At 37.9% G+C, this 27,269-nt stretch overlaps 4 protein-coding genes across 4 annotated transcripts in view; 2 read left to right on the forward strand and 2 right to left on the reverse strand.

Moving 5' to 3' along the window:
- Window positions 1–9,382, forward strand: part of LOC135080714 (unc-112-related protein-like) — a 47,608-nt gene extending 38,226 nt beyond the window's left edge. The window contains exons 4-11 of the mRNA XM_063975427.1: window positions 261–484; window positions 967–1,180; window positions 1,581–1,783; window positions 4,243–4,381; window positions 4,896–4,994; window positions 5,546–5,770; window positions 6,579–6,815; window positions 8,072–9,382. Of these exons, the coding sequence (XP_063831497.1) occupies window positions 261–484; window positions 967–1,180; window positions 1,581–1,783; window positions 4,243–4,381; window positions 4,896–4,994; window positions 5,546–5,770; window positions 6,579–6,815; window positions 8,072–8,272 (1,542 nt within the window). The 3' untranslated portion in view covers window positions 8,273–9,382. The remainder of the gene's footprint in view (window positions 1–260; window positions 485–966; window positions 1,181–1,580; window positions 1,784–4,242; window positions 4,382–4,895; window positions 4,995–5,545; window positions 5,771–6,578; window positions 6,816–8,071) is intronic.
- Window positions 9,383–9,457: 75 nt separating this feature from the next.
- On the reverse strand, window positions 9,458–11,895 carry LOC135080713 (kelch-like protein 6). Its single transcript, XM_063975426.1, has 4 exons — window positions 11,648–11,895; window positions 10,457–11,469; window positions 10,026–10,372; window positions 9,458–9,839 (listed from the first exon to the last, which is right to left on the reverse strand). The coding sequence occupies exons 1-4, from the start codon at window positions 11,792–11,794 to the stop codon at window positions 9,601–9,603; spliced, it is 1,746 nt and encodes a 581-aa protein (XP_063831496.1). The 5' UTR covers window positions 11,795–11,895; the 3' UTR covers window positions 9,458–9,600.
- Window positions 11,896–12,099: 204 nt separating this feature from the next.
- On the forward strand, window positions 12,100–15,179 carry LOC135080417 (DNA repair protein RAD51 homolog A). The gene is made up of 6 exons (XM_063975054.1): window positions 12,100–12,304; window positions 12,447–12,646; window positions 13,065–13,212; window positions 13,497–13,705; window positions 13,993–14,122; window positions 14,389–15,179. Exons 1-6 carry the CDS (start codon window positions 12,221–12,223, stop codon window positions 14,632–14,634), a joined length of 1,017 nt encoding a protein of 338 aa, XP_063831124.1. The 5' UTR covers window positions 12,100–12,220; the 3' UTR covers window positions 14,635–15,179.
- A 59-nt stretch (window positions 15,180–15,238) lies between these two features.
- Window positions 15,239–22,795, reverse strand: LOC135080715 (NAD-dependent protein deacetylase sirtuin-2-like). The gene is made up of 7 exons (XM_063975428.1): window positions 22,635–22,795; window positions 22,300–22,557; window positions 20,336–20,542; window positions 20,063–20,212; window positions 19,742–19,934; window positions 19,149–19,332; window positions 15,239–18,634 (listed from the first exon to the last, which is right to left on the reverse strand). Exons 1-7 carry the CDS (start codon window positions 22,756–22,758, stop codon window positions 18,509–18,511), a joined length of 1,242 nt encoding a protein of 413 aa, XP_063831498.1. The 5' UTR covers window positions 22,759–22,795; the 3' UTR covers window positions 15,239–18,508.
- Window positions 22,796–27,269: the final 4,474 nt, after the last annotated feature.

Consider the following 27,269-nt stretch of genomic DNA (forward strand, 5'->3'; position numbering starts at 1 on the left):
GCAACAATACTATCGATAGTATCGATAGTATTGCACATATTCAATAGTATTGCCTCGTTTTGAGCTATCGATAGTATCGACAGTATCGATACTATCGATAGGCCAATCGATAGTCTTGCGATAGTTTGACTATCGATAGACTATCGATAGTCTATCGATAGTCGACTATCGATCGGCAACACTAGTCGCAAGATGGCTAAATCTGCACATAGTTCGCAAATCTCTGATATAGGATCCTAAAATGTCTATAAACTTTCCAGAACGGCACACTCCGCCGCTACGGAGGTCACATCTACAGTACACAGAGCGACGGCTCCAGCGACGGGGGGTACTGCGGGACTCCGCCCCGGGCGGCTTCCTTAGACGCCTTGGACTCGCTAGCTGAGCTGTCTCTAGCAGACTCTCCCCTGGAACCAGATAGTCAGTCGCGAGAGTCGCTGCTTACGCCTAAGTCCTTAATGGAGAGGGCTAGGATGAATGTTGGGTATGTATGATAGTGTTTAGTATCTATAGTAACTAAGATACGCTCAAAACTCATAAAAGAGAATTAAGACTGTTTAAATAATGTAAAAAAACTTACCGAGAACCATAATGTAGTTGAAATTCTTAGTCGTCAGCATCACATAGCAGGAACGCTTCTTTCATTAAGCCACTGCCAGTTATCTTCTTATGGTCGGTTCATTATGCATCATCCCTCACAATACTTTCCGTGTCGTGGTCTCCTCTCCAAAACCGATTTACTTCACCTTTCATGGTGGACTCTGTAACAAATACGTTGGAAAAAGGGAACAGAGTACACTTGAATTCCCGCAATTTTGATAGCAGTCACAGTATGTGGCGAAACCTTAGGGCGAAACATGTATTTTTGAGCTTGAGATTCTCGTATCTCCTTGATTTTGAACCATAATAAATCTCATGGTCATCCTTTTGATATCCTCGATTAACCATTAATCAATTTTATTCCAGCTGGCTAGATTCCTCGCTGTCCATAATGGAGCAATACGTCCGCGAGTGGGACACCTTACAGCTCCGTTTCAAGTTCTACTCGTTCTTCGATCTGACGCCGCGGGCGCAGGACGCGTCTCGCCTCAACCAGTTGTACCAGCAGGCTCGCTGGCAGATCCTCAACCAGGAGGTCCATTGTACTGAGGAGGAGATGCTGCTGTTTGCTGCTTTACAAGTAAGTTAAGACTTGATGTTCGCTTCCTGCCCTCGTTCCAAGTTACACTCGTTTTTAGCCTCAACCAGTTGTACCAGCAGGCTCGCTGGCAGATCCTCAACCAGGAGGTGCACTGCTCTGAGGTGGAGATGCTGCTGTTTGCTGCTTTACAAGTAAGTTAAGAATTGATGTTTCACACGAAGTTTTCGTTTGATAAAAAATAGCAGATTGGAAACCAATTCGATTTCGAAATGTTGCTCAATGACATCCGTATCATTAGATACGCCATGTAAATAAATATCTGCTTGTCCTTTCACCAATCATATGAATATGTGATCGTATGGTACACATGCCCATCGTTTTACTATGATAAGTCTCGTTAAAAACCAAAACATCCTCAGAATAAATACCTTAATTCCAGCTGCAAATCGAGCTGCAAACACTAGCGGGTGGCAGCGTAGACGCAGCCGACGGCTCCCACACAACACCCGGCGCCGGAGTCGCGCCCGAAGACGAAATTGACGCGGCGCTTAGCGAGTTGCAAGCCCAACTTGAGGGCGGCCCGCCGGCAAGGCAGGACATCACGCACGTGCCTGAGCTGGCTGGATATTTGAAGTACTTGAGGTGAGTTGCTTGTGGGGATTGACAGCACTTTATAAGAAATCTATATCTCTAAGCGAAAGGTCACTGATTGACTGACTCACTCACTCATCACGAAATCTCAGAAACTACAAGTGCTAGGAGTCTCAAATTTTGCATGGGGGTTCCTTTTAGAATGTAAGTGCTCACTAAGACGGGATTTTGCAAAATTCAACCCCTAAGGGGGTAAAACGGGGGTTGGAAGTTTCCACGCGTACGGAGTCGCGGGCGACCGTTAATAATTTATATTCAGTGAAGCACAAAATTGCAATATGAATGTGACATTTAAAATAATCGCGTAACACAGAAAAGGCTCATACTCAGTATCTGTCCGTGTCGAGATACCGAAAGACCACCTCTTCCGAAGGTACCTGTATGAGTGGAAGGGCTACTTTGAGAGACATTTGTAAAACCAGTTTCTTTAAAAAGGCTTCATAACTATGGTACTTCTTACCCTTAGTAAGGCCCGATTCGACCAAACTTTTATCCGAGAATAACTCATGATATCTATTACTGGCACATTGACAGTTTCAGTATGGGAAATATGTCAAAATGACAAGTTTATTCTGAGATTAATATTTACTCTTGTTTGGTCGAATCCACCTTAAGTGTGCAGCACAATAGGTACCCACAACTTTTCCAAACTTCATGATTTGTGTTCATTGATATTGCATTTTATAATATTTCATGACGTATTCATTTTTATGTTATGTATTGTTTTTATTACGCACGCACAGCCTAAACAGCTAAACGTAGGCACTTGAACTTTATAAGGGACGTAGCTTAGGTACCGTAGAGGTGCACTAAGAAAGGAATTCCCGAAATTCCCACAGGAACAGGAATTACCGGGAACATCCTTTTGTATGAAAAATCTAAACCGCTTAAGTTAGACGCTTGAAATTTGGCATGCAGGTCCCTTAGTAAACTTAAAGCTTAGTTACAACAGGATATTGCGAAATTCCAACGGGAACGGGAGTTAGCGGGAAAAAACATTTGTATGAAAAAATATAAACCGCGTAAGATAGATGAAGGGGGTAAAACGGGATCCACGCGTACGAAGTCGCGGGCGGCCGCTAGTTACGAATATATTGCATTTATCATTTTACTATAATAATATAATATTATATCTTATTATAATATACATACTATTATACCTATCATAATCATAATGTTAACAAATTGGTGTTGTCTTCTTCCATCCGGGCGGTGCCGACGGGTAGCAAGTGCCAGAACGAATACTGTACTATCGCGTAAGACACTATTTTTACCCCACACACACTAGCGCCCATTTTAGCAGTGAAACTAAATTACCACACAAAGGGCTCGATTCTGTGGTCGATTCTTTATTTAGGCACGTTTTAAAACAACGCTAAGGTATCAATCATACTGAAAACTAGTTTCAAACTCTGATTGGTCTAATTAGGATTCAAAAATCATGGTTCTCAAAACCTAGTCGTTGCTAAAAGAAAAGAAGAAGAATTATTAATTAATCTGTTATTGTTTCACTATATGTTTTCCGAACAAAATAAAATAAAATATGCTTCAAATTTAACCAATAACGGCTAACGGCTTGAATCTATGACATACTCGAGAATAAAGCGAGTTTTTTTTTCATATAATGCACCTTCCATATCCGAATTTTGAACAAAATATTTCAAGATTAATGATCAGGTCTAAATTAAGTTGGAAATCACTCAAATCACAGAATCGAACCCTCAAAGTAAAAAAATATCTCCTCGTCCTACTTACAGTAAAAATCCAGTATTTGTATTAATACTAAATCAGCACGCAATGTACAGGATTAAACTTGATTTACTAACTACTATGTAAATACAAGTATTGACATTGGCACTCCTGAATAACACGAACGAATACTTATTAGATGAGTAGGCACTAGTTTGATTACCACACCCACACCGCACATTCAAAACAAAATTGTTGCGAACAGGCTGCAAAAATATTTGTTTAATTATGTAGGTAGCTCTGTAGCATACTTATTTACTTTATTTTATTAGTGATACATATTCATGTTTACACAGTATACCTATAGGAGAAACTTAAATGCCTTTGTTTGTGTTGGACTTTATAACTTTTGTATTTATTAATTATTTGTTTATTCGTGTTTTTAATTAATGTATAAATAGCCACGATAGCCGAACGGTGAAAGGATCGGCCGACTCTAGATCCGAGAAACGCGGGTTCGAATCCACCGCCGCTCGACTATTGTGGTGAGCCCACTCGTAACACAAGCATATTTAGCTTTACACGAGGGGCTAACGGGGCTATTGGTAATTTGTGCAATACAAATTACGAATAATGTTTAAAAAAAATGTTTTTGTCGTGAAGTAAATAATGTTTTAATTTTTATTAACTTGTGTCTTGGTTTCCTTGAAGTTCTCTGTTCCTCATATAAATATTGTAAAACATTTTATTTGTATTATCAGGCCAAAACGCTTCACCCTGAAAGCGTACAAGCGCGGGTGGGTGTCGTGTCGTGACGGCGTGCTGCGCATACATTCGTCGCGCGACGCCGCGGCTAAAGGCGACTCGCCGTCGTACGCGGTCGAACTGAGGGGTGCTGAGGTAAGTCATCATCATCGTTTTCAGCCTGCAAACAATATGCGTTCTAACAGGTCCATAAGACTGGGACATCATCATCATTTCAGCCACAGGGCGTCCATTGCTGAACATAGGCCTCCCCCAATGATTTTCACATCGCTCGATTGGTAGCGGCCTAAATCCAACGCATTCCTGCTATGCTACCTTTATGAGGTTGTCGGTTACCTTGTGGACCTTGACAGTTGACGAAAAATAAAACTTACAAATCTTACAATATCGATACTATCGTAGGTCTTTAAACTGTCCAAAAATAATGAGACTAGAATACTAGACTAAAAACATAATGAGGAGTGGTCTTCGATTATATTTTTCTTACCCGTGGACAAATACCGTTTCCTCCCTTAAAACGGTCCCTTCTGTCTAGAAGGGTATCCTTTGTATGTCTATACAAAGGGTGTGCATTACCTCAGAATGAGTGTCAAAATATAGTTGTCTTCTTGTTTGGGAAGTTATATGATGGTTTTTTTTATTATTCCAGATCACTCCAGACGCGCACCCGGCGTCCGGTCGCTACAGCATAAAACTTGAAGTCCCAGCTGACGACGCCATGCACGAAATGTGGCTCAAATGTGAAAACGTGAGTGTAATCGCATAGTTTTAATGTATTGTTCGGTTGTAGTATCTAACAGTGACAGGGATACTCTGAAACGGTGTCTACGTAGTTTCGAATCTATCTGTCACTGTCACTCATGCTGGCATTTCGCTTAGCGGGAGAGGGATGGCCACATTCGAAACTTCGAATAACCTTTTTCGGAGTAACCCCGCCGGTCTACCCCAAGAAGCAATGATGTGAATACTGAATGTCCATAAATTGGACCGGATCAATCTTACTTTAGCTGTTACCAGCAGGTTTAATACACCGAATTAGCTTTGGTAATTTTCGATTGAAGTTTACGAGACACTAGCCTGGTCTACCTCATGAAGCAGTGATATACATGTACCTAAATTGGACCTGAATAGGCCTAGGATGCGCGCCGCGATGCGCTTTTATCGCGCCATTTTATCGATTTTACGCGATAAGCCCACATTTTGACGTCTAAAATCATCGATAAGATTTTAAATGGCACGCATCCTCCCTCCTCATTCCATCCCGGCTGAGGAATTTAACCTTTTATTGTTACCTTGCAGGAGGACCAATACGCAGAATGGGTAGCCGCATGCAGACTCGGTTCCCGAGGTCGTTCACTCGCCGACTCGTCCTTCGTGACCGAAGCCGCCGCCGTCAAAACTTTGTTGGCTCTGCAGCGACCGCAACCAGGCGCGGCGTTGCACCAACAGAATGTGCCACATTTGGACCACTTGCAGCCTGAGAACTTCCTCGCGCCACGGTTCCTCAAGAAGCTGAAGGGCAAGGTAAGCTAAAGTAGACCTTATAGCAATGGGCTTAGGTCGCCAGACCTTTGTGCCACATTTGGACCACTTGCAGCCTGAGAACTTCCTCGCGCCACGGTTCCTCAAGAAGCTGAAGGGCAAGGTAAGCTGAAATAGACCTTATCACAACGGGCTTAGGTCGCTAGAAGACCTTTGTGACCGAAGCCGCCGCCGTCAGAACTCTACTAGCTCTACAACGGCCATAACCAGGCGCGGCGCTGCACCAACAGAATGTGCCACATTTGGACCACTTGCAGCCTGAGAACTTCCTCGCGCCACGGTTCCTTAAGAAGTTGAAGGGAAAGGTAAGCTATAATAGACTCTATCGCAACGGGCTTAGGTCGCTAGAAGACCTTTGTGACCGAAGCTGCCGCCGTCAGAACTCTCCTAGCTCTACAACGGCCGCAACCAGGCGCGGCGTTGCACCAACAGAATGTGCCACATTTGGACCACTTGCAGCCTGAGAACTTCCTCGCGCCACGGTTCCTTAAGAAGCTGAAGGGAAAGGTGAACAAAAGCAGATCTTACTGCAACGGGTTTAAAGTGACTAGTGTTCCGCATCCAGACCACTTCCTCGTGCCTATTATGAAGCTGAAGGAGAGTACATCTTCATAACTAAAGCCGCCATCAGGACCCTTCTAGCTCCACAGTTAGAGTACTTTTAGACTTGCATTTTTCTTCGCAACATGGATACCACGAGTAGGGGATGTAGCATAACGCGCTTGTTAAATTTTCCAGTCACCATCATTCTTTTACAAACCTGAATAAACAGTTTTTTTCTTTCACTCAGTTCACCCAACGCCTGCTCGAAAGCCACGCGAACGTCAAAGACCTGCCTCTCTTAGAAGCAAAACTGCAGTACATCAAGACCTGGCAGAACCTCCCAGACTACGGCCAGACGTTGTTCGTGGTACGCTTCATGGGACACCGCAAGGATGAAATCATCAGCATCGCCAATAACAGGATTATGAGGCTGGATCCTAACACTGGAGACCATATTAAGACCTGGCGGTTTAGTACCATGAAGGTAAATATTAATCGAATTGTGGGATATGATGCTCAACCACAATAAGGAAGCTAGATGTTAGTGCTTCCTTCCGAGCGGGTGTTGTGCTCGGGGACCAAGGTCCAATTTACACCATCTTGGTTTGTCTATATGTACTTGGCAGGGTAGAAAACTCCGTCACCGCGATGCAGGTTTGTATGAGCGGCGGAGTGTGCCATAGTGCAGTCGTAACAGCGCCATCTGTTGGTACACGTTTGTAGTGGCGTATCGTAGATGTCGCCACACCACTCCCCCCGGAAGAACCGGAGGTGGATGACGTCAGGATGAGCTCAGCAGTCTGTGCGTGATGAGCTTACAAGTGCCAGTGTGCTCAAGTCTGCGGTGAGTCGAGACGAGCAGGTTGCGGTGCTCTATCCACGGTGAGTCGGGATAGTGAGCGGAGGCGTCTTCGATGGTCGGGCGTGGAGCTGGGCCAGAGCTGTACCCGTGACCAGTGAAGTGACGGTTGCTGCCGAGGAACCAGGAAGGTCGGTTGCGATCTGCGATGATCCCTGAAGGCTGGATGCTGGCTTGTTGAAGACTGGAGCTGATGACGGAGTGGCGGAGATTGTGAGGATGGCGGAGGCTGATGCCGAAGATGGTGGTGATGGAGGTTGCGTCTCACATCACGTCGGGGTCACCAATGTGGGATATGATGCTCAACCACAATAAGGAAGCTAGATGTTAGTGCTTCCTTCCGAGCGGGTGTTATGCTCGGGGACCAAGGTCCAATTTACACCATCTTGGTTTGTCTATATGTACTTGGCAGGGTAGAAAACTCCGTCACCGCGATGCAGGTTTGTATGAGCGGCGGAGTGTGCCATAGTGCAGTCGTAACAGCGCCATCTGTTGGTACACGTTTGTAGTGGCGTATCGTAGATGTCGCCACAGAATAATCTAAAATGAAAGTTTGAATTTGATTGTTGTTAGAAAACACGAAGGATTTTATATGAATCTTAACAATTTTTTGCTAGTTTTTGCCCGCGGCTTCACCCGCGTGAAATTTAATTTGTCACAGATCGTCATAAATTATAGCCTATAATGTTATTCTGGGTTATAAACAATAATACTGTAAAGTTTCATCAAAATCCGTTCAATAGTTTTTGTGTGAAAGAGTAACAAACATCCAGAAACTTTCGCATTTATAATATTAGTAGGACAGTATAGTAGACCATTTAAACTTACCAATGGGTTTTTGAAGTTCTCGCGTCTTAGTAATAATATTTTCATTCTTTCAGGCATGGAACGTGAATTGGGAGATCAAACACATGATGGTCCAGTTTGAAGAAGGCAACATCATATTCTCGGTCCAATCGGCGGACTGCAAAGTGGTTCACGAGTTTATTGGAGGTTACATCTTCTTGTCTATGCGATCCAAGGACGCCAACCAAACGTTGGATCAAGAGTCATTCCACAAACTCACTGGCGGTTGGACGTAAGAAATTGATTGTGGCTGCAAGGAATCGGCGAAGTACAATATTGACTTGAGATTGGCTATCTCGAAGTTGGGAGAAAACTAAAATACTGTGAGCCAAAACGGTGAATATACTAGACACGTTTCTATTGAGAATTTTCTTGTACACAGACCTTTTAATCTCACTGACTAAAATTCCTATTTTCACGTGAAATAAATGTGTGTATTTGTGTGAGATCGCAAAGATGTTTTTTTGTCTTTTTTATACAAATACATACGAAGAATTGTAACAATAAAATTTAAATGACGAGGCTTATGATATGTGCCTTGCACACGTTTATAATCTCTAATAAATTAAATTGAATAAACAATGACGTAACAAAGATAAAGTAACGCGTATTTTTGTACCAAGAAACTTATGGATAAATTCATTTACTGACTTCATTTACTTAGATTTTAATGTAGCGCTTCCATATTTATGTATTTAGCAAACTTAAATATGCCAAATATCACTGATGCAGATTTTATTTCGTACATATTTTTACATCACTATTTGATAAAGCAAAATTAGAAAAATAAATACCTATGTTTTCATTATAGTAATATAGATAAGAATTAAGTTATAATGATTATTGTTAATTAATTTAATTTTATGTATAACAAATATATATTTCAAACATAGTGCCATTGAGTAACGTTATATTGCACATGTGTCTTGGTGCTTTTATGAAATATATAAATTTCTAGAGTATAAGGAATGCGAGTGGCCTTAACTTTTATGAAGATTATTGTCAGATTTTAATTTTGATATTTTGTAAATAAATTATTTTATTTCACAAATGCTATGCATGTTAGGATTATTACAGAGTTAACAAACGACTATAATTCATTTCGCTTCTAAAATTATGTTTATTTTAACGTAGTTTCAAAGATTTAATTTTATTTTGGTGGACCCTAGTCTCATTGAGATCGCGCATATAATGCTGTCACGGTAAATGTAGAAAATACGAGTATTAACAAATTTGCCTTATTTTACTGTAGGTCTATTGTACAAATTGTATGTACACATAATAAATTTAGTGTCTGTTTGTAAATGAATGTCAGAATAAATGTAAATGAATAACAAATTAAACAATCCTTTTATTTTACTTTACATCCACAGATAAAATGATGAGATATTAAAAAGGGTTTAAAATGAGGAAAACTTAAGTTAATAGATAGTTAAAAATGAGGTGAATTTATTTAAGATTTAGATAGAACTACAGGTAAATTGCTTGGGTCATTCAAAATGTCTGTCAATTCTGCTGACTATACAGGAGTAAAAAAAGGAATAAAATGTCCCGATTGAAAATTTTACGCAAAAGTAGAATACTGATTTAGGTAGCGTATATGATACTGAACAGGCGGTAGACTTATCGGTGGCATGTTCAAGACTAAAGAGCAGGAACCGGCTACGTCGTTAACTTTCATCGCTGTGTCTGTCTGGGACCACATCACCTTGGGTCCATCTGCAGAGCCGGTGAACTCCTCTACGGCCAACACATCTGCCTGCCCACATGTAGTCCACATTGTAAAAACTAGGAGGCGATTACCTGAAAATGAAATAACATCATGAATTAGAGCAATAACAGATACACTTAACAGTAAATATTAATTTCGTCTAGGTGTTTCATTTTGATAAAGAGAACTTGATAATTTGAATAAGCTGGCAGCAGTTTTTTAGGTATTTGCTGGACAGCAGAATATTCAAATGTCTAAATATATTTTAAAAAACTTACCTAAGTTGCAAATGGTAGCAGGAGGATTCGCAAACTGTGTTATCAATTCTAAACTGGAGTCTACATCAGGCCTAAACCTGTTCAGGTGGTTGAAATAATTTTGGGTACAATAAATATAATCTTTGAACGATATCATACAGTTTATTCTGATATCTGTTTGTATCACTCTGAACCATCTATCTGATAGTCCGGTCTCCTCATATCTGTATATGTTTTTGTGGCCTGCTGCGTACGCCGTGTTTTTATGCGCACATACAGCAGGGCTCTGAATTGCATCTGGTAATTTTGCAATTTTTCTATAACTCCTCCGATTCAAATCATAAATAATTCCTGTATCCAAAACTACCCTGAAAATTAAATCAAATGTAAATATAGCAGATTAACAGAGTTATTAACACAAACATTACTTTCGACCTAAATAAAGGACTAACCTAAACCCACCTACGCCTCCAACAATAAATAATGAATCATCAACCACTGCGACTCCTCCATGCCTTCTGGGTGGCAACTCAACTCCATGTTTGGTCCACTCCATCCGCAATGTATCGTACACTTTCACAGCTTTCATGAACATCCCAGTTCCTCTACCATGCTCCCCACATACCACCACCAGCTTGTTTGGACCCCAGGCAACAACATTCCAACCCCACAAATTCTTCTCCGCCACCTCAATCCACTTCTCAAAACCCTTTTCTTCAGTGTAAGTATACATACAATGTGGCGCAATTTCTGGTTTTGAGTCTTTTACTAACAATATGGGAACTGCCGGTGTGTAAAAATGTTGCCTGGGCCTACTCTGCTTTACTAACGACAACACCTCATTGTAAACTCTTTCTGAATACATTTCAAGTAAGTAAGACTTCTGCTCCGTTACAATCGGTGGTGACAATTCTAGGTCTCTACATGAGAAGTCATATAAACAGTCTACTACTTTATTACCAAGGCTATTAGCATAATCTGTGGCAAGAGTTGCCATTTCTTCTATTTCAGCCGTAGTCAGTCTTGTCATATCTAAGCAACATAGTACAATCATTAAAGCATCAGCCCCAGTCTCATTGCTTATAATCCATTTTAAACCAAATTTAAAAACGTCTAATTCATTCCGTGCGTCTAGATATGGGTGCGATAGGTACCAATACAGTTTTAGAATTGACGGAACGTAATCTGGCTTCATTGCTTTAAATGAGAGCAGACCAAATGCAGCAGAAAGCTGTTCCAGCTTTGCATAAGATGAGCGTTCTGCTATCATCATAGTTTCCATCCAATTGGATATTGATAATTGAATATCTAAGCAGTATTCTATTTGTTTTATTAGCTCCGTAATTTGTAAGAAATTCGCTGCAACAGCTAGCTCACCAACAGTAGTCAGAGAATGCTCTGAGAGATCTATTAAGCCAATTTCCATGTATTTCAATATTAATTTCATAGACTCAGCATCAACCACCTGTACAGAAAACAGAATAATTAGCCACGTATTAATATTGAACAGTCGGCTTATAAAACTTTTAAATACTTTCTAATCTTACATGAAGGTAGGTAGATAGTTGGGAAGTGAATACTGCCAATTTTTATTGCTTCTTTATTTTATGAATGCTTTATAAAGTAAATATTTCAGTACTTACATCGATACTAATTTCTTGTTTCTCTTTTTCAACGTAGTTCCCGCTAAACATAGCGCGAAAATAATCACTGTGTTCACAAAGAACATTTTTCTTTACCTTGAATAATTGATTATCTATATTTAAAAACACTTCTTCCTCTAAATTCATTGTTTCTTATAAACAAAACTTAAGCAAATACACAGCTATTGTTGTCGAATTATTTAATAAATAGAAAATAATTTCCACAATGCGAAAATCACCTGCTTTTTTTGCCGACAATTTTCAAATCAAATAAATGTCAAAAAAGTTGGAAAACCTGTTGGGCGTGTTCCATTGAAGTTCAATCGTTATCGATAAAAAAAAGTAAAAATTGTGAAGTCGACAACATAGGCGTTGCATTATTTCTAAATTCATGAGCTAAAAACAAGTTCAAATGAATGATTTGAGGGTTAATTTGGAGGGAAATTATCAAATTTTGACATTGACAATTGAAATAAAATCGAAGTGTGTGTGTGTGCTGATGTTTTTGTTCAAAATATTTTTAACAATAGTTTTTAATTAATTTTTGCATGTATCGGTGACAATAATAATACAATGGCTGCAACAGCTACAGCAACAACTGTTTCTGTCGATGAGGACCTGGATGAGTGTGGGCCACAGTTGATCAACAAGCTAGAGGTAAACAAAACATGAGACGACATGTAACCAGGAAGTTAAACTCTGTAGAAATAAATAAAAAATAACTAGAGATTGCCTAATTTAAATAGGTGTATGTAAGATCATTTCTATCCATAAATTTCAATGTTTTGTCCGTTTTCAGGGGAATGGCATCACATCTGGTGACATCAAGAAATTGGAAGAAGCTGGATACCACACTGTGGAGTCTGTAGCATACGCGCCGAAGAAATGGCTAATCACTATAAAAGGCATATCTGAAGCTAAAGCTGATAAAATATTAGCAGAAGCCTCAAAATTAGTCCCCATGGGCTTTACCACAGCTACAGAATTTCATCAAAAAAGGTAAAAAATTAATGAAATCAAATACGAAGTAAAATCCTTCAAATAATCTAAGTGTAATATGTGCCTGTAACAACTGTACACCATGTTATAAGCAAATAAACAATTATTCTATTCTATTCTATTCCTAACTAGCTGACCCGGCGAACTTTGTTCCGCCTTAATGGCAATAAATAAGCAGACTTTTTTTTATTTCGAACGGGATAAAAAGTATCCTATGTCCTTCTCCTGGCTCTAAACTACCTCCCTGACAATTTTCAGCTAAATCGGTTCAGCCGTTCTTGAGTTATAAGTGGAGTAACTAACACGACTTTCTTTTATATATATAGATGATTAATGGACCTAAATAGAACCCTTTTCTTCCACCCTGTGTAGCAATAAATTTATTCTTTTATGTAATTTTCAATTTTCACTATTTCAGAGCAGAAATCATACAACTCACAACAGGATCGAAAGAGCTTGATAGATTACTGGGAGGTGGTATTGAAACTGGATCTATTACTGAGATTTTTGGTGAATTCAGAACTGGAAAAACTCAACTATGTCACACTTTAGCTGTTACATGTCAGGTTGTGATTATTTTTTTTACTTTTTTTCTACACTCACTTGATAACAATAAGTAGAAATCATTGGGGTAGGCTTATGTCTGGCAGTGAACATCCTATACGGCTATTAAGTTGATGTTCTCAACAATAAAACTAAATTATGTGCTCATAGTATAAATTTTTAAAGACCTCCAGTTTTAGCAGTTCAACTTTCAATGTGTTGTATTAACTCCTTAAAAAGTTAAGTTGAAAGTAACTTATTGCACCAGCCAGCACCAGTAGTTTATATGAGCTAATTATGTTTCCAGTTACCAATAGAGCAGTCAGGTGGAGAAGGCAAGTGTATGTACATAGACACGGAAGGAACGTTCCGGCCAGAGCGATTGCTAGCGGTGGCTCAACGATACGGCATGGAGGGAGCAGCGGTGTTGGACAATGTGGCGTATGCCCGTGCTTATAACACGGACCATCAGACACAACTGCTGGTGCAAGCTTGTGCTATGATGGCAGAATCTAGGTAAATGATTTTTTTTAGATATGGCTTCTCCAAATAGTACGCGTAGGTACCTAAACGCCTCGTTATTGCGTTAATAGAGTTGCAGAGCGTTTCATACTGCTAGGCACTGATGCTGTTTGATAATGGAACTATCCACGTTCTACCAAATTAGCGTTATAGCGCAACATCAGGCTAATCTTTAACGCGCACTAGGTACGCGTTCTATTTGGCGAAACCTTTACATTTTAAATGCAGTTTTGTTTTACAGTATGGCATGTATATTATCTAAATTGATCTGTATTTTTCAGATATTCTCTAATAATAGTAGACAGTGCTACAGCACTGTATCGGACAGATTATTCGGGGAGAGGAGAGCTTAACCCAAGACAGCAGCACCTTGGCAGGTTCATGAGGATGCTTCTAAGATTAGCTGATGAGGTTAGTATTACAAAAGTTAGGAATTATTACCATTATTACAAGGAAAAGATAGTAAATCATTATTAGAAATCTTAACAAAAGTAATTTCTTTAAAAAAAAATTCATTTTCCAATTTTTTTCTTTATCATCTTTTACATGGCAACATTACTATATTTGACTTTAAACTTAAACATTTACTACGCGGCTACTCCCCATCAGTGAGGCTATCTATCTACTTTCGCCATTTTATATTTCATTACATTTGTCTCAAATTTTTCTTTTTCCAGTTTGGCGTAGCAGTAATAATAACAAACCAGGTGGTGGCCAATGTGGATTCCGTGGGCGTGTTCAATGCAGACACGAAGAAGCCCATCGGTGGGCATATCATAGCCCACGCGTCCACCACACGACTGTACCTTAGGAAGGGACGCGGTGACAATAGAGTCTGCAAGATATATGATAGCCCTTGTTTACCTGAGACTGAGGCAATGTTTGCAATCAGCACAGAAGGGATCACTGATGCTAAGGAATGAGATGTGTATTACGTTTTAATGAAAAGTGCCTTTAATTAACGTAAGGGTTGGTGACTGTAATCTCACTTGTTATTAATTAGAACTTTATTTTATTACTGAACTCATTCAGGAAAAGAGTAACAACAGGATTAACATGTGAACCCTCAATCTAATATCATAAATGACTTAATGAATTTTTCGCTTATTTTTTTATTTAGCCAATGCTTGATTTGTAAATATTATTAAATTGAAGAAATGGTTCTACTGTATTTTGTTTTGGATTTTACAATTATTGGCAGGGATGACTAAAGAAAAATAATACCATAGAACTGCTGGTACACTTACCTAGGTTACCTACTTTGTATGGATATTTTTGTAACACATCAACAGTTACTTTGATCTTTATGTAGCTGAATTTCTTAACTTATAGTTTTATCCTGTCTGAATAATCCAACTCCAAGGTCTCCAAGGTGCGGGCCATATTAATGCTATGGTTGTAAATAATAAAATGTTGATCAAGCATTTATAAAAATTCAAAAATAAAAGCTATGTATTTAATGATGAAATGAGTTTTATTTCATGAGACATTATTTTTCAAACTAATTGAATAAATAAAACTACTTGCTTTGTTAAAGGTCAATTTATTTCTGAAAAATTACATAAATGTGCTTCAAAACAATCAAACCAGAATAAATAAAATTAATAGCCCTAACAATGATAAGTACAGTGTAATTTATTTTTATTTCTACACTAAAACATTTGATTAAATGGAAAGCACGCTTCTACAATTGAGTGTTATATTTTTCTAATAAAGGCAATAAAATAATAGAGAGTAGTCGGTAATTATCACAAATTCTACCATTTCTATCAGTACATTTTCTAGGGACCAACTTTAGATGGCAAAAATAAATTAAACTTATTTTAGCTATGATTCTCGCAGAACAAGCTTCAGTTATTTATATTGTTTCGTCGTAATTTTAGTTAGGAATCTATTTTAGTCTACTTAGTTTTGGAATGTAAGGCATACTTTATAGAATCATAAATTGTATTTGATAACGAGGATAACAATTCTTGCCAGTTCTACGAGACCGTTGAATTACTATATCTATTCTAAACCCTTTATAAAAATAAATAATTATTACGAGACATTACACATTGATTTGATAGTAAATATATGCTTTTATTATTAAGTATACGCACAAATCTGTATCATAAGACGCGTTATTTAATGTGTTTATATCATTAACTATTGAATAAAAAGCAGAAATAACGTAATTATAAATTAACATAATAAAAAATTACATGTACTGCTAAATCCGAAGACTGCATGTTCCTGATAGGCTATCACTTTATCAGCAAGTGATGAAACTTGCCATCTTTATAATGCAGTTGTGACTAGCAGTGTTATACAATAAATAAATCAAATCACGATTAATTAAATAAAACAAATAATTTACTTCGTCAGTGTGTTTTTTACCTTTTACTGTTTTCATATCAAAATGCTTGCAAGCAGACGGGTGCTAATTTTAAGAAGCAGAAGTTTGTAATATCTTTGTTGTCTATAAATTTGTCCGACGAAGCAAATTATTTCAGTTCTAATGTAATCTAAACAACTTAATATTAACGAAACATTTAATCCATTGTAAAGATACTACTTCTCCATCCATAGACATAATGTAAACAAGGGTACGTATTAGAGGTCATTTTTTTTAAAGAGCCCCGTTGGTAAGAGTCAATCTAATTTGGCCTTATTACGCTTCAGAATTAAGACCATATTGTTGGTGTTTGTACTCAGTGAAGCGATTGCGAAATAGAATCTATCATTCATGTTCACATTGTCTAGAACCTTTAAATTATATCTTTACAGCGAATACTTATAATAATTCTAAATTTATCACTATTCACTACATATTATATTTTAAGTAGTTTTCAATTCTAAACCAAATAAAATCACATTCCCAAGTAAAGTACATAATAAATAAATAAATAAATATTTCCTACTGTATTATTGCTATATTTTATTATTATATCAAAACATTTTGGGGAATACATTCATAATACAGTTCCTAACGATTTTTTTTACCTATATTGCTTATAAATGAACATTTTTTTTTACAACGGGACCAAAAAGGAAGATTTCCCACATCCCATACATAGTTTAGTAAAGCTTAATAATGACCATATTATTATTGCAGTACGATTTTGTGGTCACGCACGTAAGGCTTTTGTAAATTTTATGAAATTAATATACAACGCAGTCGAGATAGCGCAGTTATCCTGGCGACCGTGACGTCACATCAACGCACAGCATCGCATTCAGCGAGGTGCGCATTTAGCTCGTACAGGTTGTAAAACTTACTTCATCATAGATCTTTCTATCAATATGTATGTATTGTATGATAAGGTAACAACCATGTATTGTGGAATATTATAAAAAAAAGTAATGACCAAAAGTTTCAATAGAAATAAATGTTCAAGGCTCCTTTTTTCCATTAATTTTCTTAAATAAGGGCTAGCGTTTCTGCGATCAGTAGGTGGCGCTACTGCCGAGCAAGGTCCTGTCACTCACCAGTGGCGCTATCGAGTGACCACAAAAGTTGAGCGCAAATACGACGGCGCTAGTGGATTTCATCAATAATCTTTATTATTTGTTTCCAGGCCGTATTAACGATATTATTTAGCATGCCAGCAACAAAGCACGATTATTAAGGTACATAATAACAAATAGTCCACACAAGCACATTACAAATCAATGTCAATGGATGCTTAATTTTTTTACATAGAGCATCAAATTGCAAAAGAAGCACCCATTAAATTTGTAAACAAACTATAGTATATTAAGGCCTTAAACTGCAGAAATTCATTACGTTAATCAATCCATTATATTGCTGTCAAATATTGTATAATCGTTCTTGTAAAAAAATAACAGTATTTCAACCAAATTAGTTGTATAAATTATTATTAGAATTAGTAATTATTTTGATATTACATGATGAAATTATAATCATTTTGTAATGCGACAGATCTGTCTTTAGGTCATGTGTAAAATCTATAACTCCAACCAATACAGACAAAGAAATCACTTTTTTACAAGGCAAGCTTCTTATAATCAAGTCTATTCTGCGTGACAACTCTAAACAACAGTAAAAAATTGATTCTTTTGTGGAATTATCGTATACGAAAACACACGTAGACACGATGTCACTGTAAATCGCATAGAACCGTGAACTAAACTGATATTGGAGCAGGTTCCCAACCTCGGAATAAACCAAACTCAGTTACATGAGGCCACAAATGGCTGAGGCACACAATGCCTCAATGATGAGATTTCGGATATTAAAACGTTTTTCATATTGTTTAAACCTAATGAGTATACAATATTATTATATTTTCATTTTGGAAGCCATTTAGACCCGTTATGATTTAGATAGATGTATAGCAAAAATAATCACTGTATTTTAACATGGCAAAGGTTTAAGGATTTTATCTTTCACAACTATTCTCAGTTTGATGAGGTAAGACATCCCGCAGACTGAAAATATTTTTTATGAACATGTATGGAAGTGCACACACCACCGATTTGATATCGGCCGATATCTCATACAAATTGGAAGCCTTCCCAACTATCGGCCGACTAAAAGTCTGCAGTCTGCGGGGTGTCTAAATAAACCTTGACAATAATATAATCAATCAACTGCACAATATAATTTTGAGACCATGAGGCACAATGCTTTAATGAGTGCTTTGAGGCAATGAGTCCAAAAATATCTCATTAAAGGCAAAAAATGGCTCATTAAGGCAACGAGGCACACTGCGCCTTAAACCGAGACGAGGCACTCATTGCCTCACAGTGTCAGGAACCTGTGCAAAGTAAAGTGAGCTCTCGGCGCCGGTATTAAAGCTTGGGTTCTGCTGGCAACACACTGCTAATTCCGGGCACGAGGGATGGCGCTATCGGGTTGGCCGCTGCCTCTAAGTCCAAGCGTTCGTGTTCACGAGCTACCAAAGCGCGGAGTTCGTCCTGTAAAAATTTTTAGAATGAGGATTTTAAACAAAATCGATTGCTAGAAAGATGTTGTGTATTTTTACAGAAGGTCCTTTATGATACAGGATAATATAAAACTGTATTAATATGCTATTTTTGAAAAAAAAAAAAAAAAAAACAAATTGAATCGAGATCTGCCAAGAAAAATGTTATACAGACTGAAATAAAAAGCCAAGTAAGGTATGCTATTCATTCTTCTTCACTTCACTGTGGAAAGTGTTTAACTTTCCACAGCAAATACTAAGTGAAGCACACAAAAATGTAAATACAAATTGTAAAATAGAAGAATGTTGACCAGTACAGGACATTGTTAGTAATCAAATTGTTTAGTGTGAAAAAAACGCATAAAAGCGTATTCGTTCGTTCGTTCGTTTCAGCCGAAAGACGTCCACTGCTGGACAAAGGCCTCCCCCAAGGATTTCCAAAAAAGTGTATGCCATTAACGAATAAAATGTATTGATAATAATAAATAGACAGCAATATGACTCACCCCCCATCCCAGTCTGTCGGCTAGGTCCTGGCATCCATCATCGCAGTCGCCGAGCAACGCCACATCCCTGGTAGCGTCCTCGTCAAACTGTAAGCCTCCACTCATGCCCCACAGCCGTAGGATTGGGGAGCGAACCCCTGCCTTCTCGCGGTTGATCAATAGGCGGGGACACCACTCGGGCACCCTGGATAAACATAGGTCTCAGTTAGTAATCTATACAATGAAAAAATAAATTGACTGTAGGACCAATGTTTACTGAAATACTGAACACTCTGCGACACAACACAATGATGAATAATGTTATTCACTTAGGACAAATTTTTACAAGTTAGAGTAGGCGCACACCGTTGATTTTTAGTTGGCCGATAGTTGTGCCCGATTTTAAATTGTATGAAGAATCGGCCAAACCGAATCGGCGTAGTGTTCTCAACTGTGATCAACTGCCCGACTAAACTATCGGCCGACGAAAAATCAACAGTGTGCGCCTACTCTTAGCTTTTTATTGTATAGCGTAACATTTGAGTTGCACTAGTGCCTAGAAATAAGCCTGGCATGTGCTGAGAAGAGGCTCTAAATTTGATCAATTTACTTACATATCAATAAGCGAGGCAAATGGTTGGACTTCGAGAGACGAGCCCATAATAATGAGCATATCACACTGACCGAAGTCTTCATGAAGGCACCTTTGGAATCTTTCCGGCAGACTCTCACCGAAGAAAACTATGTCTGGTTTTACAACTCCTGGGCATTCTGTGCATATTGGGATCTCATCCGCAAAAATTCGATCTGAAATTGGCAAAATAATTCTTATTTATAAAATTTATATTAAGAAAAAAATGCTCTGAAACGTACTAAGTTGTCTGTAAAATAGTGTTTTACAAGAAAAAGAATTTAAAATCCTTTATGATATTTACCTTTTACGTAATCTAGGGTATATTCTTTGCGACAATCCAGGCAATGTGATGTGTAGAATGTGCCATGAGCTTCAACTAATTTGTCATCAGGAATATCTGCTCTTCGCTCCAGTGTGTCGATATTTTGGGTGTAGTGACGAAGCAATAATCCTGAGTAAAGAAAAAAAAATTATCTTTCATTGTAACCAAACAACAAATACTAAAAATAATTTCCTTGGAAATGTGTTTCAAATTCTTGTATAATTTATTCTAGTGAATTTGAGTTTTACATACCTTTTTCATGCAGAAGTCGTATGAAATAATGTGATTTTGTGGGTTTGAAGTTTCCGGGATACATCTCTTTTGCCAGAGCAAAGAAAGGTTTTGGATTTTGCCTGAAAAAGTTTATTTCAAAAATGGCCTGTGGCTCTGGTAGGTTGTACTTCTGGAGGTTGTGATATAGGCCTGTTTCGGGGCTGCGGAAATCTGGGATACCAGCCGCTGTAATGGAAAACAAATAAAAAATAATTTCACATTGTGATTTTCTTTAGTCTTATTGTAAAAGCTGTTAATACAACAGATTTGAATCAATGGAATGTTTAATGTGATAAATTTATCACATTAAATAATTGATGTAAATTTTTTTGTAATGGAAAAATATTAGAATGAGCATGTTAGTCCAGTAGAATTAGCTTTTAAATCGGAAATAATTCCTACAAAAGATTTTATTGTTTTAATGGCTTCATTGGTTGCCCATTAAGACTCTCCTAAGTTTTCGACGGAGTTGTGCTTAAGTGGTGGGGGCCCCCGAAAGAGGCATTTTTTCGGTTTTCCGGTTATACCGCGTAAAGGACTTACCCTATCAAAAAGTGGTGTTCATGACGGTTGAAGGGCACTTAATCCTGCATTGAATAAGACCAAATTCATATGTTTTGGACAAACCGTTCTCGCGCTAAAGTTCGGCAAAGTAGAAAATATACGTTTAATTAATGACCCTCTCCACGTCCAATGGTTTGTTACCCACAGGCTTCCAAGTCTTGAAAAGGGCCACCTCAACCAGTGTAACCCTATCAAGGCTTACGAGCTTGATGCGCCTATCCTTGTTCGTCCCAGCCGTTCCTTAACTGCGGTTGCTGCACCTCTTCCTGGCACTCACCTGAACGACTCTGTGTTACCTACTGTGGCTGCCCCTCTTCCTTGTATCCTCCTGCATGACTACGTTGCCTAGCCGTATGCCTGGTCTAAGGTTCAACGCCAAAAATCAACAACAACAAGTTCATATTAAAACGCTGAAGAGTTTTTTGTTTGTTTGTTTGAACGCGCTAATCTTAAGAATTACTAGTTTGATTGAAATCATTATTTTTGTGTTGAATAGCTCATACATTGAGGAAGGCTATAGGATATATACAATCACTCTACGACTAATAGAGGCGAAGCAGTAAAGAAAAATGTTGCAAGCACGGAAAATAGTATTTAAACTATTTTCACGCGTACAAAGTTGATTTTGTGGCGTCGAACCTTGGACCAGGCATATAGCTAAGCAATGCAATCGTACAGGAGGGTACAAGGAAGAGAGGCAGCCACATTAGGTAACACAGAGTCGTTCAGGAGTGTCAGGAAGAGGTGCAGCAACCGCAGTTAAGGAACGGCTGGGACGAACAAGGATAAGCGAATCAAACTCGTGAGCCTTGTTAGGGTTACACTGGTTAAGGCGACCCTTTACAGTGCTTGGAAGCATGTGGGTAACAAGCCATTGGACGTGGAGAGGGTCATTAATTATACGTATATTTTCTACTTTGCCGAACTTTAGCGCGAGAACGATTTGTCCAAAACATATGAATTTGGTCTTATTCAATGCAGGATTAAGTGCCCTTTAACCGTCATGAAGACCACTTTTCGATAGGGTAAGTCCTTTACGCGGTATAACCGGAAAACCGAAAAAACGCCGCTTTCGGGGGCCCCCACCACTTAAGCACAACTCCGTCGAAGTCGAAAACTTAGGAGAGTCTTAATGGGCAACCAATGAAGCCATAAAAGCAAAAAAATCTTTTGTAGGAATTATTTCCGATTTAATCAATTTTTGTGTTTAATTCTACTGGCCTATGTCTACTTTTCCATAAACAAACACGATACTCAACTGACCTTGAAGTAATCAAACAACTTGTTTACAGCTGTCACTTATTAGCACCACAGCAGTTGATAACAAATAAAATCAAAACAATAATTAGACATTTTTCTAATCACATCCTGTTGCTCACCTGTTGATATACCTGCTCCAGACAAAGTAATAACATTTTTGCATTTATCACTTTTTATCCAATTTACTATGCCGTCCAAGTTAACCTCGTCCAGGACTTTTTCCGACGAAGAAGTTGGCTCAGCAACCTCGTATAGTCCAAGTTTTTGGGCCAAGTAACGCCTTATGGAGTCCACGTCCAGGTCTCTAATTCTCGAACCTAGACTATCGATAGGATTTGGCGGGACAGTCGGCCCGACACTATCGACTGGTTCTTCCCCTGGAAAATTCACCAATATCAAACCATCACGAGAACCATTTGAAACTTTATTTGATTTTCACACTTTTATAACATACCATCGCTCTTTCCTGGCGGTGAATTAGCGGACATTTTACGTAAACAAAGCGAATTGCGATTCCAAACCTTTGTCCAATTTTGCCACGGATCTTTTGACAGATAAAACATCAAAACCATGCGCATTCTTGGAATTCGTTGCGTTTTGTTGCTATGTATAACACGATAATATTATGAAATATTTATAGCAAAAACACTCGCGTTACATAACACTATTTCAGTAGAAATATCTGCCAAACTTCAAATGCAATTATTTGGCATTATATTTATTAATTTATCGATATTGACACTACTACAAGAATAGAATTTAAAAATATCTACAAGCTTCGTAAATGCACGCTACTTTTTTTATTCAACTGGTAAAGTTGAATGGCGGGAAAGTGAAGCATCTTAGCAGTTCTGTTTTAATTATTTTCTAAAATTTGTGTTTAGTAGTCGACTATGATTAAGTAATAATAATGGTGGATTAATAACAATAATAGTGTTCGTGAACGTGCATGAACAAAATAGTGCAACATCAGCTTTAAAATTATCTCAAGAAGTCCTAGTTAAGAGCTTGTTAAGAGTCGAAATAAAAAAAGTGTTTGAATAGAATATTGCAAATCTAAATGTAATCTAATTTGTATATAGTAGCTATTAACTAATGATATTTTTTATAGTTAATATAAAAATGCCTAGAAAAACGAAATATAGAAAAATAAAAAACTTCTATAACGCTTGAGATTGAAAGTCCAAGTAATATTCCTGCATATCCCCCGACGTTACCTAAAATTTGAAAAGGCAATTTATGATCAACACAATATTATAATAATTGCATAATCTTACAAAAAATAATGTAAATACATGTAATTAAACTTAATTTTCAACGCAATAATCGGCAGTAAACACAAAAACTGAAACGGTAGTCCTACTTACTTAGTATTTCGTACCAATAATAAATAACGTCGAGGCGATCTAAGGTCCCGTCTGATGTGGACTGAAAAACGCTAAGCCAGCATTTGTTGGTCATGTTGACACCCTTACTGAGAAAAAAGGGGTAAACCATTGGTTACTATTTATATCTAGCTACGTGAAACGTCGAGTTTACAGTCCTCGTCCTAGTTTCAAATTTGAATAATAATTATACTTATTATAGTATTTATTTGAAGATTTGTGCTTTGATTCTGAAGACTGGGTTAGTACTAAAGTTACTGGGTTCTAACTTGTAATAGCTTATGTAAAGGAAACGTATATTGAGGGGGTAGGACTTACAGTAACGCAAACAAGTGTTCTTTTTCTTTAAAATCTTCAAATTCAGAAAAAGCCAACGTTAGAGGCCTATTAAAGGCCTTTGAAAAGTGCTGTGTGAATTCACAGTCAGGTTGACACTGAGGACACCACAATGAGTCCTCCAGTTCAGTTTCCAAACCATCAGTTATTAGAGCGTCCGTTGGGTACAAATACAGGAGCTTCTCTGCAAAAGAACGTAACTCATTAAGTTACCGAAAATAATGTAAAATTAATTATGTACTTAAAGTGTAAACCTTTGTATTTATTGAGACATCGTAGTTCATTTAGTGTACAAACGGAGTCATCTCTGTTCGTCGGCAAGAAAAAAGGGGTGCATTTGCATAGAGTATTAATCGTTTTGATTTTACAGCTCACTATGCATGCGCTGTAAGAATACAGAGAGCCAAATGTCTCGGTATCCTCGTCGTGGTATAGGCATTTTCTCTGTGAAGTAAAATAATAATTGTTAAGAATAAAGGCCTATTCAGACCTAAGCGGTATTCGCTACCGTCTGCGGCAGAGAAAACCCAGTGGGTATGCGGTAATAATACTGTTCAGATCTAAGCGGTATTCGCTACCGTCTACCTATGTACCTCTACCCACAGCGGCAGCGAATATCACTCAGGTCGCTCTAGCCGCGATACTTGATACTAAATACCTGAGCGAAACTCGCGCGGTATGTACATCTACCCACAGCGGCAGCGAATATCGCTCAGGTTTGAATAGGCCTTTAATACCTGAGCGAAACCCGCGTGGTATGTACCTCTACCCACAGCGGCAGCGAATATCGCTCAGGTTTGAATAGGCCTTAAAGCTTCGAAATTTAAGGCTTGGTATTTCTGCTAAAGTAGGTATTTCGCGGTGTCAAAATCTGCGCGCGCAATTCTTCGCCGAAGACAGCGCGCCAAAGAGCTCCCGCCACAATTTCCAGCTACACAGTATAGGTTAGGTTGACTTCCTTCCCTTCAAGCGTCACACTCACAACACTTTCTAATAAAAATCATATCCAAGTGATACAAATTAAAACACCTTTCAGACTTTTTGGGAATATATTCTAGAATCGAATAAATATAAAATATAACTGCAGAAGTAAACACGGTTCAAAGTGACCGTGGCGTCGCCCGACCTTCTGGAAGTTCTGCGCCAGCTTAAAGAAAGAAAGAAAGAAAGAAAGAAAAAATATTTATTTGGTACTAAATTAATATAAGAATACTAAATACTAAAGAATTTCAAGATTACGTCACCCGACCGTATCGGTAGGCCCTTGGGAGCTTGAGCGATTGGAAAAACATTTTATGATAAGTTACTCTTAGTAGCGATTATTTAGAGCTTAGATAATAAATTATAATTGTTGCAATTCACGAAGCTTTGCATGTGGTTAATAACATTAATCAGTACACGCATCAATTTTGTTCAGTCTCTTTGTTTATTAATAAATAAAAATATCATACTAAAATTGCAGAAACATATTTGTTTGTATTGGTCTGGGTGTTTTCTTTCTATAATATGTATGACGTATGTACGGGGCTCTGTATCGAAAATTACTATGAGCATCACACGCGGTTACCTGCGTACCTCTGTGCACTCATGGGAGTTTAAGCTGAGGTCCCTAGAGTTTGACTTTGAGCTTTGTTTACAGTCATTACGAAGCAGACTGATGGGAAACTTCACTGTCTTGAATTCGAAAGGGTAATTTGACGGTGTTAGGGGAATTCTAGGAATAAATACAGAGTCTCCTCATTGAGATTGAGACATTTCAATTTGAGATTTCACTTGACATTGAACACAATCTGACATGGAGTTTTCAAACACTTGTAAAAATAAAAAGTAATTAAATCAAAGGCGCTAAGTAGTATTGATATCAACTTCGAAGAAAATGACTGCCAAAATAACTTTCTACCCGTTCCACACGTCTTTCATGAATTATATTAAGCAATTGTTAAGCTAAATTTCAAGTAGATTGAACCAAGGAATCACTTTGTCCCATACAAACTTTGCCCCCTTTTTTCACCCCCTTCATTTCATGACCCCATTTCGGAAATCTTTTCTTATGAGATGCCTACGTCATACAAAGACACACCTTCAAACTTTCAGGTCTCTACGATATCCCTTATTCATTTATGACAAAGCATTTTTATTAGTTGTCCAATACTCTATCGTTCCAGGTATGTCATTGACAGGAGGGCGCTACTATCTTAATGGGTTCGCCCGCGTAGAATTTTTCGGTTTTTATATAACCTATTACACTCAGATATAATGTGGCTTTCTATTGGTGAAGGATTTTTAAAATCGGTTCAGTAGATCCCGAGATGACCCCTTACAATTTAACAAATATACAAACACACAAACTTTACCTCTTTATAATGTTAGATATAGATAGGTAATTTGAAAGCCTATTTTGTTTTATTCTTTTTTTATTTTAAATATTTCACAATCCAAACTAATATTTACTGTAAGTAAATGCTAATAGTAAATATTAGTTTGGATTGTGAAATATCCTACTAATATGTCTGGATGTCATGTCTGGATGTTTGTTACTCTTTCACGCAAAAACTACTGAACGGATTTTGTTGAAACTTTACAGTATTATTGTTTATAACCCAGATTTACATTATGACGATATGTGGCAAATAAATTTCAATAAATAAACATGACGTGTCTAAAAAGCGCCATCTATCGTCATTGGTTAAAATCTACAGCACAGGACAAACTACGGTATGACGTTCGTAAATATTCATTCGGGGGAAGCCGTGAAACGCCATCTATCAACATGGGTAAAACGAGGTAAAACATCATATCTAACGGGGGTAAAACGAGGTCCAAGTGAACGAAGTCGCGGGCGGCCGCTAATTTATAATAGGTAGCTTTCCCTCCGCAACCTTATTGGTATTCCATGTATGTGTCTTTTAACTGATTTCTGTTAAAAATTTCATGTAAAATTTGTCCAGTTATAACTCTATTTACATCTGCATATGTAAGCAAGGATTCATGTTCTCCAGCCCAGATGCTGAGTAAACAGAATCGTCTTTCAGTGACGTGCAGCTGCCCCTATATTTGACCTATTTTTTATTATTTATTTGTGTCAGTGTGCCCTTCTAAAGAGTGTAAGACGATTTTATGTAGGTACTATTAAAATGTAATTTTAACTCATTGGTTTTGTCTCATATTTGAGGAATGTACTATGTATCATGAGTAGTCTTAGTTTAAAAGGATGCCAACGATTTAAATTTCAATAGGTAGACAAAATTGATAATTATTCTTAATTATCAAAAATGTTAGCTTTTTCCAGTAACACTGATATTATTATACTGTGACTCATCAAAGTCATCATTGTCAAAAATATTGACAAATCGCGAACTGTCACGGCC

Source organism: Ostrinia nubilalis, chromosome 18, assembly GCF_963855985.1.
Source record: "Ostrinia nubilalis chromosome 18, ilOstNubi1.1, whole genome shotgun sequence".
NCBI lineage: Eukaryota > Metazoa > Arthropoda > Insecta > Lepidoptera > Crambidae > Ostrinia > Ostrinia nubilalis.